Below are 20,871 nucleotides of genomic sequence, written 5' to 3'. Positions count from 1 at the left end.
GCCAACTTTCTTGACAAACAAAGTTGCATCATCAAGATCATATTGTTTTAAGTTAAGTTTCAGAAGATGCTTAGTTAACTTTCACACTAGGCTTGTTGTGCTTGCTTGAGGCCATACAAGGATTTCACAAGTTTGCATACTTTATGTTCATGTCCCTTCACAACAAATCCTTCTGGCTGGGACATAAAAACATTTTCTTTTAAATCTCCATTTAAGAAAGCTATTTTTACATCCATTTAATGGAATTTCCAATTTTTCTGAGTTGCCAAGGCAAAGAGTGTCCGGATGGTAGCCCATTTTGTTGTGGGGGCAAAAGTCTCCTCATAATTGACCCTTTCCTTCTATGCAAAACCTTTTGCCACAAGTCTGGCTTCGTGTTTGTCAAGTGAGCCATCAACTTTATACTTGTTCTTGTAGATCCACTTTTAGGCAATTGGTTTGGTTCCTAATGGAGGATCAACCAGCTTCCAAGTATGGAAAATTTATTGTCAGGTTTGGAAGATTCAAGAAAGATTACATCTCTAGATACAACAAACTTTTTATCTAGATTCCAAGTAGAATTTTAGATTTCATTCAAAATGCAGCAGACTTATCAGTTTTTTAGGATTTCAGGATCGGGAGATTGTAATGTTTCCAGGTGACACCACCTGCCCAGGCTACCCTTGCCACCAGTAGAGGACGTGGTCTACCTCCTATAGCTCCTACTTCTAGTTCTTTAGCTTCTAGAGCATAGTAAACTCCACTGCCAACTCCACCAGCACCAACATCTACATCTAGAGGGAAAGGGAAAGCTGTGGCATTTTCTCGCAAGAGGGGCAAAGGAAATCAATAGGATTAGACTTTAGTTATTTTCTTATGTGCTTGTAAGTTGTACATGAACAATGAACATTGAATATTCAAGAATCAAGACCAAGCATATCACATTCTAATTTCTAAATAGTAAATTTTGATTATATTTATTTTTTTAAAGTGAACTATGAACTTTGAGAAGTAATTATATTTTAATTTGATTAGATAAGCTGCAACCTATAATTTAATATGGATAAAAAACTATATTTCGGTATATATATATATATATATATATATATATAAAACGTGTCCCCCGTGTCTTGTTTCCAAGTCGTTGCGTTTCGTATTGAATACTCGTATTTACGTGTCCTCCGTGTCTCGTGTCCTCGTGTCATGTGACTTAGCTTAGACAATATTGATGTATTGTCTCCGTGGAGGGTGGAGTCTGAGGAGCCCCTCTTGGAGGAGTCACCTTCATGGTTAGAGCCAGTGGCAGATGATCCATTAGAGCAGGGGCAGCAAGAGGAGGACTTGGAGTCAGAGGAGCAGCAACACTCAGAGGAGGAGCAGGAGGAGGAGGAGGACACTGCGGGAGCATTAGCATCAACACCATCTGCTATAGATATAGGAGAGCATAGCCCCATACCTAGCACTCATTATTTGACATTAGGTGCAGAGGCAGGGTCAGGGCCTCCTACTACTAGGGGCAAGCCTGGTAAACATCCCATCATGTTTTCCCGTAAAGGGGGGAGAGGGCAGTGATTTCAAATAGATAGCTACTAGTTTTATTTGTTATGCTACATATAACTCATGATGATGAGATACTTTTATATATGTGATGTTATTTTGTATTGGTTCTCCACATTTGAGTCCTTGAATGGACAATTATCAAGGATCAGCAGGATTTGGTATCGCCTTTGATGTATCATTTCTATTTGACATCTTATATATCAGTGTTTTCTTCATATTTATGTGCCAATGTGTTTATTTCATGTTGTTATTGCTTTATATGTTTAGAAATCTGAAAAAAATGAATATATTATGCATTTTTTATGCTTGCCGATATTTGCTGATATTTTGCCGATATTTTCGCCGATATTGCCGATAAGATATTTTCAAGACCCTCGCCGATATTTTCCCGATACCGATATTATAAACACTGATAGAGACAATATGCTTTGGAGGTATTTTAATACCCCAAGGAGATACCCTTATGTCTCCTTGCAACAAGTTTGTCTCTTTGTACCTTTGGTATCAAGGCATTACTGGTGGAACCAAAGACCCTAAGATGCTTCACTGAAGGAATGTGGCCATACCACATTTCATAAGAAGTCTTGTTTCTAATAGCATTAGATGGATATCTATTTGTTGCATATACAACACATAAAACTGCATTAGCCCAAAACATCAGTTTTACATCCTTGAAAAACATCATGGAATGTACCATATTTAAGATTGTCCTATTCATTCTTCCAGCTACTCCATTCTGTTGGGGAGTATAAGGCATAACTGTTTGATGTTTGATCCCATGTTGGTGAAGATAGTTTTCAAATTCATTTGAAGTGTATTCTTTTCCATTATCAGTGAGAATAGAGCCAATATGAGATTGTGCATCATTTTCAATCCATGTATGAAAGTTCTTGAATGTTTGAAAAACATCAGATTTGTTCCTCAATAAATAAACCCATCACATTCTAGTGTAGACATCAATAAATGTCATCATATATTTATTTCCATTTGCAGAAGGAACATGCATTGGACTGCATAAATATGAATGAATGAGTTCAACTTTGATATGTGTTCTGGAATGTGAATCATGAAAAGACTGTTTGCTATGCTTTCCTAGAATACAAGCGTGACATTGCTTAAGTTTCCTAGGAATTGTAGGCAAACTAGTAATACCATTTTTCTTCAACAAGCGAAGACTGTGGTAGTTCAAGTGTCCAAATCTGGTATGCCATAATAGACTTGATGGAAATGTACCTTCATCATAATTAGAACTGTATGAGAAATTTTGTGCATGAGAAGAGGTACCTTGCAACTTTAGAAGTCTTTCTTCTTCTATCCCCGTCATGACAAGTGAGTGATCTGATGCTTTTCTCGCCTCAACCTTTCCATCTAACATATGAATGGAGTGTCCTTGCTGGCGTATGTGGACCAAGGACAACAAGTTTCTCCTCAGTTGTGGGAGATATAAAGTATCATGCAAAAGAAAGTCTGGAAGACCAGGCAATTTGAGCCTGATTGTTCCAAGCCCTGATGGCTTAAGTTTTGGTTTCCCCGCAAAGTATACTACTCCATCAACATTGTCAGTAAATTCTTCAAAAAAATCTCTTCTAAAAGTTATGTGGTAAGTTGCTCCTGAATCAAGCAACCAATCATTTTTCCAAGAAGCAAGTGAAGCATTAAACAAGTCTTCATTTACTCCAATATTACAATGTGCCACAACATAGTGAGCGGATTCAGGTGCTTTACTTTTCTCTTTATCATTGGTTTTACCTTTGGCTTGATTTATTACTTGCTCAATTTTGTCCCTAGGCAACTTGCATGCAGACGCATCATGTTATCCATCTCTATTGCAACTATGTAATGAAGATTAGAATTTTCTCCTTGAGAGTGTCTGCCCCCCTGCCTCTGAAATTTCTTCTTCCTCTTCCTCTGGAAGAATCTTGAGCATGATTCTTCTCTCTATGTGCAAGACACAAAACTTCATCAGAAGACTGAGGAGTTGTCTTCTTCCCAAAAGCTTTCTCTCTCTCAGCAAATTTATTCATAGGAGAGTCAAAGGTAATCTCTTTGAGGTTTCCATTTCCTTGCAATGGCTCAAGATAATTTTAATAAGTGGGATAAAGTGCCTTGACAAAAGCTATAAGAGGAATGTATAGTTCAACTTTAGTGACTTTGATATCATGCATAATAGATTTTACTTCTGATGCTAGAGCAAGAGGATCATCATTTTGTAATTCAAGACTGAACAATTTAATCATCAATTGGACAACTTCAAGTGCAGAGTGTGAGTCATAGAGTTCCTTCAACTTCTGTAAGGTTTCAAAAGCATTTGAAAATGGTGAAATATGGTGACTCACCTCTTCATTTATAGATGCTGCAATCAAGGCATAGGCCTTGCTGTTCTTGTTTTCCCAAATGGCGAACTCCTTATTTGAAGTGGGATTTTCAGGTGCATTGTCTCCTACACCTTCACAGACTCCTTTCCACAACTCATTGAAAATGAGAGTGTGTTTGATTTTCCGAGACCACTCAGGATAGTTCTCCTTTCCAGAGAGAACTACTCCAACTATGTAGATCAATGAATGCATTTAAATGTGTACGATGTAAAAACAATGCTTCTCTGTTGGCAAAAATTTGCACTTGTCATGTAAAAAAATTATGAAAATATGATTTTGATGTATATATTAGAGGTATATTTGGGGAAGGAGTTATATGGGGGAGTAGATATATGGGGATGGTATTATATGGGGGAGGAGGGTCAACGTATCACAATTAAAAACCGTGGGGTGGATTTATCTAGCATATCACCAAACCAAGAGTGGGAGGGAGGTACCACACAAACAAAATGCATCGTGGATTGGGTAGCAACGGATTGGTGGGTGGTATTGCAGGACCGGGGAGTATAGGATTGTAACTAGAGCGGCGAGAGTGGTGACAAAACCGCACATATATCACAATTAAAAAACTGGAGCGGAATCAAACCATGGCAATGTTGAAAAAACAACGCAACGTAAAATGCAGTGTGAGAGTTGTGAACCAGTGCTATGGGAGGAGGAGTGCTGATCGGTGGAGGTTTATATATGACAACGCAGAGCCACGAAAACTGTGGGCATTATATACCTAGGAGGGGTTAGAGCCAGGAGTCAGGATAGCACCACGCTTGCACTACACCACAATGTTGCAACATGAGGGGTGTATGTTGGCTGTCTGGTGTATGACACGAACACGAATTTAAATACACAGAGTATGGAGGCACGAAAGTGCAGTGGTGGAGGAGTCAGGAGTATGGTAACCGTTTTGTAGGTGACATTGAGGAGGCGATGTAACACAATACAATTTTGCTAATAATACACAGTGAGTCATGGAGTAGAGTGCCATGGTTTGAACGCAGACCATACCATGATGCTAGACCCATAAATTTCATTAAAACACTGAATGATATTACCTTTTTTTTTAGCCCCACTAGCGTTGAATCCTCCAAGCTCACCGCACAGTCTCCACAGTCTCCATGCTCATGATTATGCGAGGTAGGAAATGGCAGGAAATGCAGGACAAATTTTTTGTCAAAGGAGAATAATGGCAGACAATGACAGGTGTTACAACACAACAACTAATTTTAGGCGCTGGCTTTGATACCATGTTAGGCCAGGAGGTAACTCCTCAAATCGAATTGTGTTTCTTCATTAAGGTTGCTCATGGTTATAAATAAGAAGGGAGAGACTCTTGGGCAGTGTCTCTTCATTTTCTTATTCTCCATTATTTACCATTTACAATATTTACAAATGTTCACCCAATCCCAATGATTAGGTGTGAACACTCTTCCTGTCACTGGCACTATTGGTCCAATCTAAGTCCGTGCAACCAATCAATTTGAATCCATCACATGTGACATGGTCGAGACCATAATCCACTGTGCCATGCAAGTACCTCAACACATGTTTTACAACCACCTAGTGCACTTTCCTGGGATCAATCATAAATTGACTCAACGTGTTGAATGCGAAACATATATTTAGCCTAGTGTTGACCAGATACATCAAAGAATCGATCAATTGACGATACAATGTGGTGTTCACCAACTGAATCTGAAGCATGCAAGATATCCACAAGATGCGATTGCTCGAAAAATATAGGTCCACATTAGATAAATCATAGAGCAACAATTAACCAATGATTCAGTATGATAAGCCAATGACCATTATCCACAAAAGACAATAAGTGTTCTTAGCCAATATTAGATGTGATCTAGATCCTCACCAATTAGATGCACAAATGAAACAAGTTATTTCAATAGCAATTGGATTAGTGAGACTTAGGAGCAATTTATGTAATGTAAACCAAAGATTTGAAATTTGCTTAGAGACCGAGCTTATTAGATGTGAATTTCAAACTTTATAGCATATAAACTCACAATGAAGACACAATGTTAGCTGCTTCCACAATGTCAATGTTAGGAACAAGATATAGAATTCTGAAAACACTTATACACTTTATGTTCCAATGACCCTTTTATGAGCAAATAGTGACTTATATGACAACAATGCATATGCTTGCCCAATGTCACAATTATGGCCCAAATACCAAGTAAACTTAGCTAACTCAAAAATTAGATGTATTAGCCCTTTTAAGATGTATTTTTCAGATAGATTCCAGATCTGATTTATTTATTACAGCAGTAAATAAACCACAAATCAACAAGCTAATGATGCTAAGGACAATGCCCAAAAATAGGAAAAAAATATCGGAAATTGAAGAACAAAGTCACTTGACATGGGGATTCGGGATTCGTAGGATTCGGGATTCGTGGTGTCGGATTCGGACACGTTGACCCCCCGGAACAGGACACGTAGAATTCGTTATATATATATATATATATATATATATATATATATATATATATTATATATTAAAAATTAGATATTTCTTACACAAATTTTAATTAATGATACAAATTTATTGATTTCAAACATAGATCTTCATCTATAGCTATTAGCATGCATAGTACATACAAAATTCAAATACATGTTAGTGGTACTGGTCACATAAATCATGATTCATAGTTCATAACTGAAAGACAACTTACAACTACAAGATAGTAAGATAAACACACTGACAACTGTAGTTTTCTCATTAAGTCATCAAATCAAAATGTGTTACATAGGTAGTGCTGGTGCAATGCCAATGGCAAATAGAAATAGAAAATATAAAACAACTACAGGTATACAAGCCTCAAGGCATCAATCAACATCAGAATCAACATAAATGTCTGCATCATCATGGTTCCCACTGCTCTCCTTTGCATCCTCCTCCTCCCCTGTATCCATAGTCGCCTCTGCATCTGTTGGTGTGGAGGATGACCCCTCTAAGTCATCAAATCTAACAGGCTCTAGCACTAGATAATTGAGATCCATGTTGGCCAATGCCAACTCAACACTGGTGTCCAGACCCATATCATCAGGAACAGTGTTACTTGGGAGCGGGAGCGAAAACGGTAGCAGGAACGACATTTTCAGAATCTCCTGGTTTGGTGCTCTTGATTAAATACAAGTTCCATACCGTAATACAAGACAAAATTCAATGGAAACATTTCAATCCCCTAATCCTAAAATCCTGAAAAACTGATAAGTTTGCTGGATTTTGAATGAGATCTAAAATTCTACTTTCTCCATATGAAATCCAATGAGGCCGGAACCACTCTCAAACATCCCGAGTCATTTCATGGTAATGTTAAAAATTTAAGTAAAAGGATGAAAATGAAGATGAAGGAGAATGTCACACTTTTACTTTAAGAATTTAACATTACCATGAATAGCATATCAATACTAGGGCCTAGACTTGATCATGAAGCTGCCAAAAATATGCGTGGCTGTAATGACTGAATGCGGCCTTTTCATACCCGTGCAGGTCACTTTTTGAGCCTAGCAAGTCTTGGAAAACAAGACATGATTCCCAAAATTGTGACACGCAGTCGGATTCGGCGTATCAAAAAAGGACACGACGTGTCATGCTTTTGGACATGAATCTGGAGAGAATCGCGTCGGACACAATGGATTCGGGATTCGTGGGGCCTATAGGACGAATCTGGTTACTTAGCTGAAAAATCAAATTTGTTAGCCCTCTTTAAGCGTGTGATTTAAAATTGCAGATCTGATATTTTCAGTTATGCAGTAAATTCCAGCAAGCAAAAAATTAGATCTAGGTAAGATCTAAGCTGTCCAAGTGGCCAAAACTTAAGAAAATGAAATTTTTGCAATTTTGACCAAATTTTACCAATTTGCATGTGATTTTAGGGCCTAATTGTCACTGCTTTGACTGTTGTAATATAACAGAGAGAAACCAAGGTTTTAGAGGTCAAACCCTAGGCCCAAGGCTTTGTAGATGCACTTGGCCAAGTGGCCCAAAATTTTAGAATGAATATGCCACCTGAAAATCAAGATTTTGGAGACCAAACACATGCAAAACCATGAAGCAATTAGTCCTGCAAAATTCAGAGGAGGGTTTAGGGCAACTTAGGGTAGAAAAGGCCAAGAAAGGCCAACGCTGGGCCAAGGAAGTCCAACGTTGGGGGAAGAGCTTTGGAGGGAAGATCAGGGGGCAAGAGGCGAGAGAAGGCCTGAAAGAGGCACATTGAAGTTGGAGGTTGGCCAGAAAGGGCTGAAAAGGCTAGGGTTTAGGGGCTAAAAATCCCATGGCCTGCCCTAAGGCAGCTGTCTAGGTTTCCATAAGGAGGCCGAGGCCCTTTTTAGGCCACGACTAGGCCAAAAAAGGCCCTAAACCCTCTACGCAGGGGCTAGGAAGGGAGACTGAGCCTTCTAGGGCTCATGAATTGCCCCAAAAGGGCTGGAAAGGGATGACACAACGGCTAAAAGGCTGACCCAGGGGCCTTAGAGGCTGATCCAGGGCTAAGGGAAGCAGGGTCCAGGCATTGGAGGCCTGAAAAGTGAAACCCTTGTCTCAAAAAAATATTTCTCTTCCGGATCTGAATTTTGCTGCAAAATCTTTAGTGGATAACTCTGCAAAATTTTTTAGAGAGTAGATCTTAGCCTCAAGGGGCTAGATCTAGCTGTGCTTCAACTTGATCTCTTGACCCAACCTGCAAAAAATGAAAATAAAACACACAAACCCCAAATATATAAAAAATAATTAAAATCCCAAAACCCAAGTTAGAAAAAATGATTTAGAAAATTATTTACAAGATCTACAAATATACAAGAGTTTTGAAAATTTAAATTTTGTGAAAAATATTTTTTATGGCTTTTCTTTGATATGAATAACATCTATTCTAATTTCATCCAGGGATGAATGAAATTGATTGAATAGCTTAAGGTGCTTCTGAAAGTTTGTTCTATCATTTTGGTAGAGGAAATATATTCTGAAGTTTAAACAGTTCCTAGGCATAGTTAATACATGTTTCTTCTTTATTCCAAAGTTTGTGATGCATAATGTTTAACTTTAAACTTCTTACTCGTTTTTCTGCAGGGCTGTTAAATGCCAGTCAGGTGGTAAGCAAGGACTTGTGCGTCAATATATACTAGAGGCTTTGATAGAAGCAAAGGATGAAGCAAGTCGTCATCCAAAGAGCTGCTTACATGTAAGCATGACTGACTTTTCATCTTGACTAGTGTCTAGTATTTGGTTTTTTTCATAAATCTTGTTTAATTGAAGGATCAGCTATTTTCCTTTGATTGATGCTTGCTGATATGACAGCTTCAATTAAGTTATTCTATGCTAGAAAATGTTATAAATAGCTGGCATGCTTATGCTTATTTACCAATTATCATGTTTTTTATGATTGCCCGTATATAATTGACTTGGTTTTTACATGCAGTTTTGGGAGCTTCTTGGGCAACTTTTGTTTAATATAGAGGAACCAGAGGAGTATAGTCTAGCTCAAAAGCAGCTGGATGATGAACTGCACTGGCTTGAGACTGCCCCTGCAGCTGTTGATGAAGAGGACAAAGTATGGTCAATGTTCTAGTCATTGAATCTTGCTGAAACATGTGTTATTTGGTGTCAACAATTTTGTATGACTGATTCACTAGTATGTTTTCTAGAATTTGTGGACTCTTAAGAAAATTAAAGAGGTAACACTCAAGATAACGGAATAGGTAAGACACAATATTTGCAATTTAGATTAACAGAATATATTAGGATATAAAAAACAGAAATAACACACAAGATTTGTAATTTAGATTAAACATTCCACTAGAATATTCTGTACATTCAATTGTCTTATTCTTGAAAGGGAGATATATCAGAAGTAGGGAATTATACAATAAAAGTCAATCAAACAATTTTCTTTTTGAACAGAGTTTATTATATATTAAAGGAAACTAATTAATGCAAAAGAAGCAAACATTGTATCTAAGATAGAAAATCAAGGTTTTGAGGAAAGGACTGAAACTTTATCAAGTTAAGTGTTGGAAAATAAAAAAGGCAGAAAGTTTTTCTTATCTCGATAATTACTTGTGATTTCTTAGCAATCTTATTAACTTCTTTTATCTTCCTATTATCAAGCAACTACCAAAACATGAATGCATGAAGATCAAAACAACAAGGACACAGGTATAGGCTCTCAGCCAGGGCAAAACCCCCCTCTCCTAGGGGAAAACCCAAAAATTCTCTCATCTTCCTTTAGAACCAAATCAAATGAGACAACCAAGACCTTTTGACCAAGACAAAGACCTCCTCCAATCCACCAAGTCAGCCTCCCAAGATAGTTCTTCTAATGAGCTTCTTCAGTACTGCATCAATACTATATCAATACTACATCAACCAAAATTCTGGCCCTATTGCATCGAAATTTTGACCTTACGGAAGACCTGCAATTTTGGCCCCTTCATGCAACCTAGAATCTCACACATATGAGGGAAAACAAGAGAAATAATGAGCTTTAGTTCTTTGCTAAGGTTCCTCTTCTCTTCGCTAGGGTTTTTCCTTATTGTTCAAGTCTTCTTCCTTGCCTTTGTACTTCCTTCAATTGCAGATCGAACTCTTGCTTGGATAGATCATCAAATAGCTCGACTACAATTCTATATATAGTCTCTTCAAGGTGGTCGAATCCCTTCAATGAAGCCGACTTGTCTTCTTTTGAGGCCGACTTGGTGGAGTAGTGACAAGTGACACATTTTACATAAAAATAATTTTCTTCTTTGATACAATAAGCCCAAGAAGGGTCTAATACATAATTATAAGGACTGTGACATACAGCATACGCCCTAGAAGCACTCAATGGGTGCTTTGACCTAGAACAAAAATAAATGAAGCATGAAACCCATGCTTACAAATAATTTTCTTTTTCTTCCTTTTGATAAATACATTACATCATGATTCATGACCCAAATACAATTATTAAGACCGATACTAGTTACATTTCTGAACACTCCCTCTTAACTAGGGAGGTATTCATAATTGTTCAACCAGTACAAGGTTGACCTTAGTTTGAAATGTTCCAAGAATAGTACAACAACATATGCAATGCTAGGGATATTAGAATTGCCAAGCTATCCAACACATCAAATATCTAAGTGTCAATGATACTATATCTAGGATCCATCAACTTAAGGATCCGAGAGTTTTTTCGAAGACACTAATACAAGGATCTAAGACACTGTCAGGGACTAAGGTGTCATTAAGACAACATGCCACTATAGGTACCATCAGACTACATCCCTGGTATCTATCCAACTGGATATAGATACCATATAGCCCTTTATGCCAAGACACCAACCCTCAGGGATCTAGGTATCATCAAGGTTAAACACAACAACAGAGCTCCACATGAACACGATACCCTCGCACACCCTGATTTAGGCATCATCAAGGCCAAATCAGAGATATCCACCAATCCAATTATGCTTTTGATATATGCAAACTTCTTAGGGAGAGATGAATAAATCAACTACTTGTTCATTATACACGATCCTAATCACTTCCAATATACTGGTTCTTATTATCGATATGCTAGTACAATCTCTGGGATTCTAAACCATTTTGATGTTGCTTAGGTCATCACGATCTCCAAACAAAATCTTGATAGAAGCTTCTTTTTCCAACTTCTCCAGCAACACCTAACTTTGCTTCAACACTTATCAAAACGACTTCATCAAATAAGGGTAACCGTTAGTAGTGCTTAACTATTCTTTGATCTCATTCTCTCCTTTTTATATGTATGACTGACACATCATGTCTTCTCTCTCAATTATGGATGGTATACACTTTCCTTCATCCGAGCTCTTTTTTAACTAGGTAGATATGTCCATCAATTTTTATTCTTCCAACTACACAAGCTCATAACATGGGAGAATTTCGAACTTCATCATTTTTCCTATCTTCATATGTAAACAAGGTCATCTTTCAATCATCGAAGTAAACTTTAATGTCATTTGGGTTGTTACAACTTCCTTTTTGCATCATGCACATCAACATCATAGGGCCATTGCCAAGTAGCCATACCTCTTTGTAACTTCTTGCAAACTATGTATCTACGAATCTCAACAAACAAGTACAACTAGGCACACAAATATATATGTACAAGAGCATGAAGTTAACTTTATCAATAACATGTTATCATAATGAGAGCATCTAGGGTTATCAAAACTTCAAACAAGTAAATAAACCTTAGATATTCTAAACCTAAACCTTGTTAGGGTTTCAATTCTACAAGAGGATTTACACCTAGGGTTACATTTTTATGCCCTAGACTCTTATAATAACCTTTGCTAGGGTTTTGTCACAAACCCTAGATATCATCATCAAAACTTTAATATTAAACTTTAAATATACAACTAGACGAAGTTAGGGCTTCAACCATATAGAAACATATACACCTAGGGTTTCATTCCTAGGATCTTTCATTAACTATTATAAGGGTTTTTTCATAAACCCTAATTTATCAAACACTAAGAAGCTAGGGTTTCATCATATTATCTAGATATCATCAACAAACCTTGAAAATCAAGAGTAGGGTTTTATAAAAAATGAACAAAAAACAAAATATAGTATAACAAGGGTTGATTTAATCTAAACACCCTAACAAAAGAATCTTTACGATTCTATACCAAAACCCTAGAAATGATCATACCTTCTTATATAATGGAGATACACTGCAAATTTTGTAACCTCATACATACCTTGAGTTGCTTCTCTTACAAACCTTGAAGGGATTTCTTTGCAACAAAGTTTCTCAAGTCTTCCTTTCAGAGTCTCCCTCTGAATCTAACCACAATCCTTTCTTCTTTAGAATATAAATCTAAGCATAAAAAACACAAGGGGAGCATTGTAATCAAGCATAAAAAATAAATCTAAATATGTATAGAGGGAATCAACAAAATAATGAAAGAAATAAAGAATACTTAACTTTTGTGAAAAGGTGGAAGCTCCTTCTTAGTCTTGCATCAATCTAGTTTTGTGACAGATTTCTTCATCTTATCGAAACAACTCAAGAAATTTTTAACAAAACATATTAGATCTATAAACCCTAGAAATCAAAAAGAAAAATTGATTCTAGAGTTAAACATAAGAGAAAATTTACAAGACCTAGAAACAATAACCTATACTGTAAGCAAAGGATATACAAGGGATAATATCCCTAAAGACTTAATAGAATAAGCCTTTGACTTCATAGTTAGTTTTGGTCTTCTTTGGTGGAGCTTCATCAATTGCAACTGTAGCTTGGTCTCTTTTTCTCTTCTTGTTCTTCAAATTCTTAGGACATTGGTTCTTATAGTGTCCTATCTTGTGACAATGAGATCTTCATGATCCATCCCCATATCAGTCTACTTCTATTAGAGTGCCCAAGGATCTAACTTGATTACCAAGTGTTTATTCATCATACTCTTCATAAGATCATCATATTTTACTTATTAAGTACCTGCAACATTTACTAACAAGTACCATCAAGCAAAATACAAGTACGAAAGCATGAAGATAATTTCACTAATCTTTGCAATCTTTAGAGAGGAAAAAATTCCTAGGATTTTCAGATCCAAAACCTAAGTTTCATGATGTTATCTTTAGAAATATCAACTCTAGCATTTGAATTTCAAATCCAATTCTACCCTCACTAGGGAATGCTATTTCTCCCTAGACTATCTACAAACCTTAAAGACCAAAGGCTAGGGTTTCTATGAGGGAACAAAATAGAATAGGGTTAGGGTTTTTGAATAGGGATCTGTAATTTAATATCCATATAGGGTTTATAATTCTAGATATTCAAAAATCTTCAACAAATATAAAAGTATAAACCCTAGACTTAAAACCATAAAGCAAAACCTTAATGGATATTTGTATATAGACCTTTAAACAAAAACTTCACAAATGAACATGTTATGTTATACGTACCTTATAGTAGCCTTACTTACCCTTTCTTGAAAGTGACTGCTTCCCAAGTTATATTTTAGTGTTGTCTTCAAGATATTCTTCATTAGATCTTTGATTTTATCTTTGCTATTCAGATTCGTTGAAATGATGACAAATGATGTCTAAAGAGTGCTTCTCGACACTTATACTTTCGTCATCCTTCTAGCCCAAGTTTGCGGTCTAATCACATTGTTTATGATTTATAAAGATGCCCAAAATCATGTTCTTGAGTTCAACACTGCTTCCACGAGGTTCAATCTTCTTCAAGTTAGCTAGTAGTATGCTAGGACTTGCATATGATTTTCAAAGACTTCCTTCCTCCTAGTAGATGAAAATCCTTCGATAGATCTTAGCAATCTTATTAACTTCATTTATGTCTTATTTTATCTTCTTATCGTCAAGCAACTACCAAAAATAAATGAATGAAGATCAAAACAATAAGGAAACAGGGTATAGGCTCTCAGCCAGGGAAAAACCCATCTCCTAGGGGAAAACCCAAAAATTCTCTTCTCTTCTTTTAGAACCAAATCAAATGAGACAACCGAGACCTTTTGATCAAGACAAAGACCTCCTACAATCCACCAAGTCAACCTTTGTTAAAATTGGCAACTAGGGCCAAACTCCATGTGGGTCATCTTATTAATGGCAATGAATATTTTTCTTGGATCCCTCTCATCGAGAGGTATGCGATTGATCTAAAGATCACCAGATTGCGATAAGTATTCATGGAGATATGAATTTATTTGTGTTATGGGACAATTCGTTAAGGTCGGCCAACAACCAAACAAACCCTAGTTGTGCTCAACGTTTTAGTATAAATAGAGGTGGCCTTAAAGTCAATTGAACAATCATCTCTTGTGATCTCTCTCGACTTGTCTTTGGGTTTTTGTGATAGGAGAGATCAAAAGGGATACGCTGTCCTAAGGGATGCCCTAACTAATACGCAGTCAGGGAGGAAGGTTTCATAATGCAACATGGGAGTGACCTAAACGCAGGCCTAATGTTCCGTTGATTGGTTTGCATATCTACTAGTTTGTGGAATATAGAAGTTCGCAGGCTTGTTTGACATATGGTATGACCGCAATCCCTTTCCACATAAGGTATATTCATGTATGTCATAATCTCTGGCCGGCATATGGAATAACCGGTGACTCGCTAAAAAGCACAGTCACGCTATCAAATTGTTTTATATATTATCACCACACTGTGTATGGCATGGTATGGCAAACAACATATGGCAGACAATGTTTCTTTGACATGGCAGACAATGTCATCGTATGGCAAACATCATGCTGAAACATGATATGGCAGATAGTTCTTTGACATGGCAGACAATGTCATGGTATGGCAAACATCATGCTGAAACATGATATGGCACACAGTGCTCTGACATGGCAGACAATGTCATGGTATGGCAAACATCATGTTGAAACTTGAAACATGATATGGAAAACAGTGTCATGGTATGGCAAACATCATGCTAAAACATGATATGGCAAATAGTGTCATGGTATGGCAAACTTCATGCTAAAACATGATATGGAAAATAATGCTTTGACATGGCAGACAGTGAACAACATGTATATACATGGTATGGTTGATAGGATTTTGGTATGGCAGACAATATATATATATATTATATGACATTGCAAACATAGTATCCATGATCGGTAGTCTCCCCAGTGACATGATATAGTAGACGTGGCAGACAACTTGATGTATCATGATCCATAATATGTATCCTTTGTTTCTCTTGATCGATACACTTTGTTTCTCTATAATATGGTTGACATCAAGATGCTTTGGTTTTCTTTAGATATGACATCAACTCACGTTGCTCCTCTATATGGGAAGCATCATTGCATGGAGAGACCTAGTTGCAGTTCATTGCTGGGCTAGGCCACAAGCCATAACCAGCAATGGAGGCCTTTTTAGGAGTTGTGTTCATAAGCAGTCCTATAGTGCAACATAGTGATGATTAGTGCAGCATGATGAGATGCAACATAGCAGTGATGGGTGCAACTCTGTGATGGGTGCAGCATGGTGATGGAATCACCTTGGAGGATCAGTTGAAGTAGTTTGCCTTCACCTGAGTTTAGATCAGCTACCTCATGTGTCATCTTCTTAGAGAAGATCTCTGCTCTTATTATGCTGATGCTAGGCCTGCTGCCCAACATCGTCTGCACTGCTGCATCGTGTGCTGCTACCCATGGCCCTGCCATTGCCACTGTTACATCCGTACTGCAACTCCCTCTGCATTTGTGCTGTTGTCCATGGCTCTGCCACTGCCACTGTTGCATTTGCATTGCAACCCCTCTCATCCTGTTGCCCATAGCACTACCACTGCTAACTGCTGCACTACAACCTAGTTACTGAGAAGTAACTGATCTCACAACTCTGACATATCCGTCAGGCTAGAAACACTCCTGATGCTGAAGCTCCCCCTGTCACTAACATGTGCTCCCTCTCTGACCTCTATGCTGTTGCAACAACTCCATGCATTTCGCACCATTGTGCACCTCTCTGTGTCATCTTGCACTGGTGCAACATTCCCATGCCTCTCGCACTATTGCAACCTGTTAGTCTCGCGTTGTCCTGGGAATCCTGCACTGCTGCACTGCAGCTCCCTCTGTCGCTCCATCCACATCCGTCTCTACTGACATCGCCAATACCACTACTCCTCTTCGCGGCTCCTGTAGCCAGGTCTAATCTAAGAGGCTGGGTAGCTCGAGTATCTTGCCCCTCATCGCTTGTAGTTCTCCTGACTATAGCTCGATGTCTCCCCACTTCTTTTGAAGTGGCACATGAGCACTCATGGCTAAATCATCGTCCGTCTCTGCGTCCTTCTCTGCCCTTGCGGGCGCTACCTTGGTCTCGGAGGTCTCTCCCTTACTCTTCTTCCTTGGACATTGGGTCTCATAATGACCCATCTCCCCACAATGGAAGCATTTGACCTTGGAGAGGTCCTCCTCCTTTCGTTTCTCCTGCTTTCCCTCAGATGCGAGGGCAACATCCTCCTCCTACTCCTTGATTTTGATCCCCTTGCCGCTGCTCCCTGCCTTGCTCATCCTTCTGATGTTTTCTTGGCAAAGAGCAACCCACATTTCATCCCAATCTGGAAAGGTCGCCCAAACCCAGTATACTCTAGACAAACACCTCCCAGTGTTCTGAGACTGCGTTCAGGGCCGTTCTTACCATTAATTCTGGATCCGACATTGCCCCTATGGAAGTCAGCTCATCTCGGATCTCCTTCAATTGACCAAGGAATGGATCGATCTGTTCTCCCTTCTTCATTTGGTATGACCGCAGCTGATTTTCTGGTAGCATCTTCGTCTGCACAGAAGTATGCTGATACAACTTGGTCAGGGCCTCCCACGTCTCCTGTGCCATGTTCTTCTCGGCAATATGTGGTACTATATGATCCGTGACCCCGTCAAGGATGATACTCTTAGCCCTTGCAATTGCATTTTCATCCCTGTCGTTATCATCCGGATCAACTGGGATAATTATTGTTCTCAAGGCGAAGTGCTTGACATGATTCCTGTCTAGTACAGATAAGATTCTGGCCTTCCAGACTACGGAGTTTGAGGCTCCGTCCAGTCTGTCTTAGTCTCTTACTCCGTGTAGTGCCATTTGCTGCTCCTCTACTTCCCTCCTAGAAGTTCTCAGTATGACTCCTCTAAGCCTCGATTTCCCTCCTAGAAACCCTTCTGCGAATGTCGAGATGTCCCTCTCCAATCGTCTTTGCAATTGCAACACTGATCTGGATTCCTTGGCTAGAAATCCACCTCGACAACAACTCCCTCTACCTTACTGAAGGTTAGAGCTCCTAGGCTCTGCGCAATTCCGGCACCGACAAATCAACCTCCTTAGCGAACTGCGTCAGCCCTCCTGGCCTCTGCATGAGCCTGCCTTTGCCTCCCTCAGCCATTGCACTGCCTCTTCTTGGCTCAATCTTGATGACGCAGGCACTGCATCACCCCTTCCTTGCGGCTATTTTGCTAGGAACAACTTCTGTCACTTTTGACAATTGTTTTCTGCTATTGCCTCCTGTGATCTGCAACCACTCTCTGATACCATGTTGGAATTTCTTAGTCTGACACATTAGAAACCCTTCATGCACTTTACTGATTTATTGCTACCTACTTGTTTAAGTTATTTACCATGCAAATACTGAAAATAAATACAAATGCATGCTCAACAGATTACAGATCATCAGCCGAAAGAAATGGAAACAAGCATACAAGTGACACCATTGTTTTTGGACTAATGTCCCGGAAAAACCCAATGCGGGAAAACTGGTGCAGTGATTTGAGGGTTTGATTTATTAAGCAGTTTTAGAATACAATCTGGGTGCCAAATCCGGCTCACCCAACAAAGGAAAATCTCGGTAGTAGTACCTCTCTGCTCGGAAGCAGATATTCCGGCTGAAACCTTGGATAAACACTTTGACAGCTCCATCGCTGCAATCTGCCCCACGAAACCCCAGCGTCAGCCTCTTTCTGGCCCAACATTAGCCCAACATCACCCTGGCTTGGCCTACGTCAACCTCTGGAGGCACTGCGTCAGTCCTCTGGCCTTCTGCATCACCCACACTAGCCCTTTGAGGCACTGCGCAACTCTTGCTTGCCTCTGCGTGAGCCCTGGCTGGCTTTGCATGAACCCTTGGCTGCTTCTGCGTCCCTCTCCCTCGCTATTGCGCCGATCCTGTTGGTGCTATCTCTGCCTCTTTGCTTCTATATTCATTGCCCCTCAACGACAACTTTGATCACTCTCTCAACTTTCTCAGCAAACCTAGCCCCAGAAAGTCGAAATCATGATCTTTTGGTGTGTTCTGCAAGTGTCCGTCAAGTTTCTTCTTATATTTTTCTTGTTGACAAATCAACGACCAAGATTACATCCCTAATCAAAGACTAAGATTAGATTTGGCTTGATCCATGACTTTTGGACCATTCTAACACAATTTTATATTAATTCACATTAATATTTTAATTTCCCAAAGTTTATACTTAGGGACTCCATTAAAAATATTAATTATTCTAATATCTCCCAAACTGTTTAGAATCTACCCAAACACTTTCTGGGTATTGGAGATCTCATGTGCCTTAGCCTCTCGACCAATTTCGTGGCTAGAGCACATTCGATGCTACCCCAAATCAACAGTTTGTCTGTATCTGCAAATCGAAGCAAAAAAATGATAGGGTCCATGATCTGAATAATTAGATCTACCCTCTCCCACCAAACATCATCTAGCATTGAGTCCTTCACTCTTTTAGAGGCTAGTTGATCTGTCTTCCTCCAAAAACGTCAAAACTCTGAAATAACCATGGCCCCAAGAGCGGTCTTGACCTCCCTGAACCTTTTCAACATGATGAATGAAGAGGCAAATAATGTATTCGCAATCTTCAACAATGATAGAAATAAAGGTGACATCCAAGGTTGACAGGATGGAGGAGGAAGTCCTAGAATCTTCCACCAATCTCCACATGTCTTCTCATATGATTTTTCAACAATCTTGGAAGAAATTAGTATGAAATGATTTGTCCCTAGTGATTTATTTCTTGACATTCCCATGACTGCTTGCTTTGCTTCTCTCATGGAGATCTCCCTTGATAACATTGTGTTTTGCTCTAATTGACTAGTTTTTGAATAGGCTTTGTTATTTTCTAAATGGCAGGCCCTCGATTTTTTATTGGTTCTGTTAGGATGTTCTTAAAGTGATCTACTAACTCCTTAGTTACTTCCTCATGATCTTATAGCTTCTGATTTTGAGATTTTTTAATGCTCACAATTCTATTGCGCTGCTTATATTGAGTCATGGATCTATGAAAAAAATTGGTGTTGCATTCTCTTTCTTTCGACCATTCAACTCTTGATTTTTGTCTCAATAAAATTTCATTCTACTTAAGATGCTCTTCCAATTGGAGTTGAATAATAACTTCTTGGTGGTTCAATTCTTCCATCCTTCCCCCCTCAATGATATTTTTTTGTAGGGATTCCATCTATTTTTCCAATCTCTCCTTTTCCCCATGAATGTTGTTGAATTCTTTAATATTCCACTCCTTTATCTTCATTTTGAGATATCTTAGTTTGTTATAAAAGTGGTACATAATGGTGCCATCCATGCTTTTTGATTGTTTCCACCAACCTTCAATGCTACCTAGGAAAGAAGGGCGCCTTAATTAGAAAGATTTGAGTTTGAAGGGTCTATGCTTCAACCTTTTTATAATTTAACAAAAGCCTTATCAACCAATGATACGACGCATACATAGAAGTTTCAAAGTTAATTCTAGTTCGATGCGATTATTCAACCTAAAGTTTGGTACAAACAGATGGGCTTAGACGGAGAGTCCAAACTTTGCTTCTTAGCCGCATCATATGATGTAAATATACAGTTCGCAACTTATTATCCAGGCAGTGTTCGAGGCCCATCGATTCCGCATTGAGGTCATCTTCTGCCTAGTCTCTTTCCTACACAGAGTTAGATCCCCCCAGAATTCTGTGATGGACTAACACTTTACTCCTTAGGGGCCCTCGCTTTAGATTAGTCAATAGGTTGTGCTCGGGGGTGGTTCTCTTAGGCATCTCGACTCCTCCAATTTGTGGCTATTTCCCCCGAGTGCCTCCCCCCATTCAGATTCACTTGTGATGCAGCCAATTATCTTCTACTGAATAAACATGTATTGAATCACCGTCAGAGAGGATATCTATTAGCTATACACTCAGGTCACATGGATTTCCCCTCCTATGAGCCTTGGTCCGAAAATGTCTTTATATTTGGAGCATTTCCTAGAGCTGCAAGATGGCCTCATCATTTGACCTCCTTACTTTCTTCGACAATATATGCACTCACTTAGGACCCCCTAGGTCATCTTTGTGTGGGCTCCCACCATCTTACAATCAAGATGGACCATCATATTCCTTGGTCGGACAAAATTCTCTAGGTGTGCTGTCTACAGGAGTCAGAGACTGAGTGGCACCTCATCTTTAGGT

General features: G+C 38.8%; 1 protein-coding gene across 13 annotated transcripts in view; it reads left to right on the top strand.

Moving 5' to 3' along the window:
* Window positions 1-20,871, top strand: part of LOC149260897 (uncharacterized) — a 291,502-nt gene that overhangs the window by 138,074 nt on the left and 132,557 nt on the right. For all 13 annotated transcript variants that reach the window (XR_016258345.1, XR_016258344.1, XM_089421314.1 and 10 more), the window contains 2 exons: window positions 8,998-9,109; window positions 9,347-9,478. Coding sequence is in view for 11 of the 13 variants with exons in the window: in XM_089421314.1 (XP_089277440.1) it covers window positions 8,998-9,109; window positions 9,347-9,478 (244 nt within the window). In the remaining 2 variants the exon portion in view is untranslated. The remainder of the gene's footprint in view (window positions 1-8,997; window positions 9,110-9,346; window positions 9,479-20,871) is intronic.

Source organism: Pinus tabuliformis, chromosome 6 (genome assembly GCF_031772625.1).
Source record: "Pinus tabuliformis cultivar Carrire ecotype Pingquan chromosome 6, CPIR1, whole genome shotgun sequence".
Taxonomy (NCBI): Eukaryota; Viridiplantae; Streptophyta; class Pinopsida; order Pinales; family Pinaceae; genus Pinus; species Pinus tabuliformis.
The sequence above is the reverse complement of the archived record's forward strand: the minus strand, read 5'-3'. Positions and strand labels throughout refer to the sequence as shown.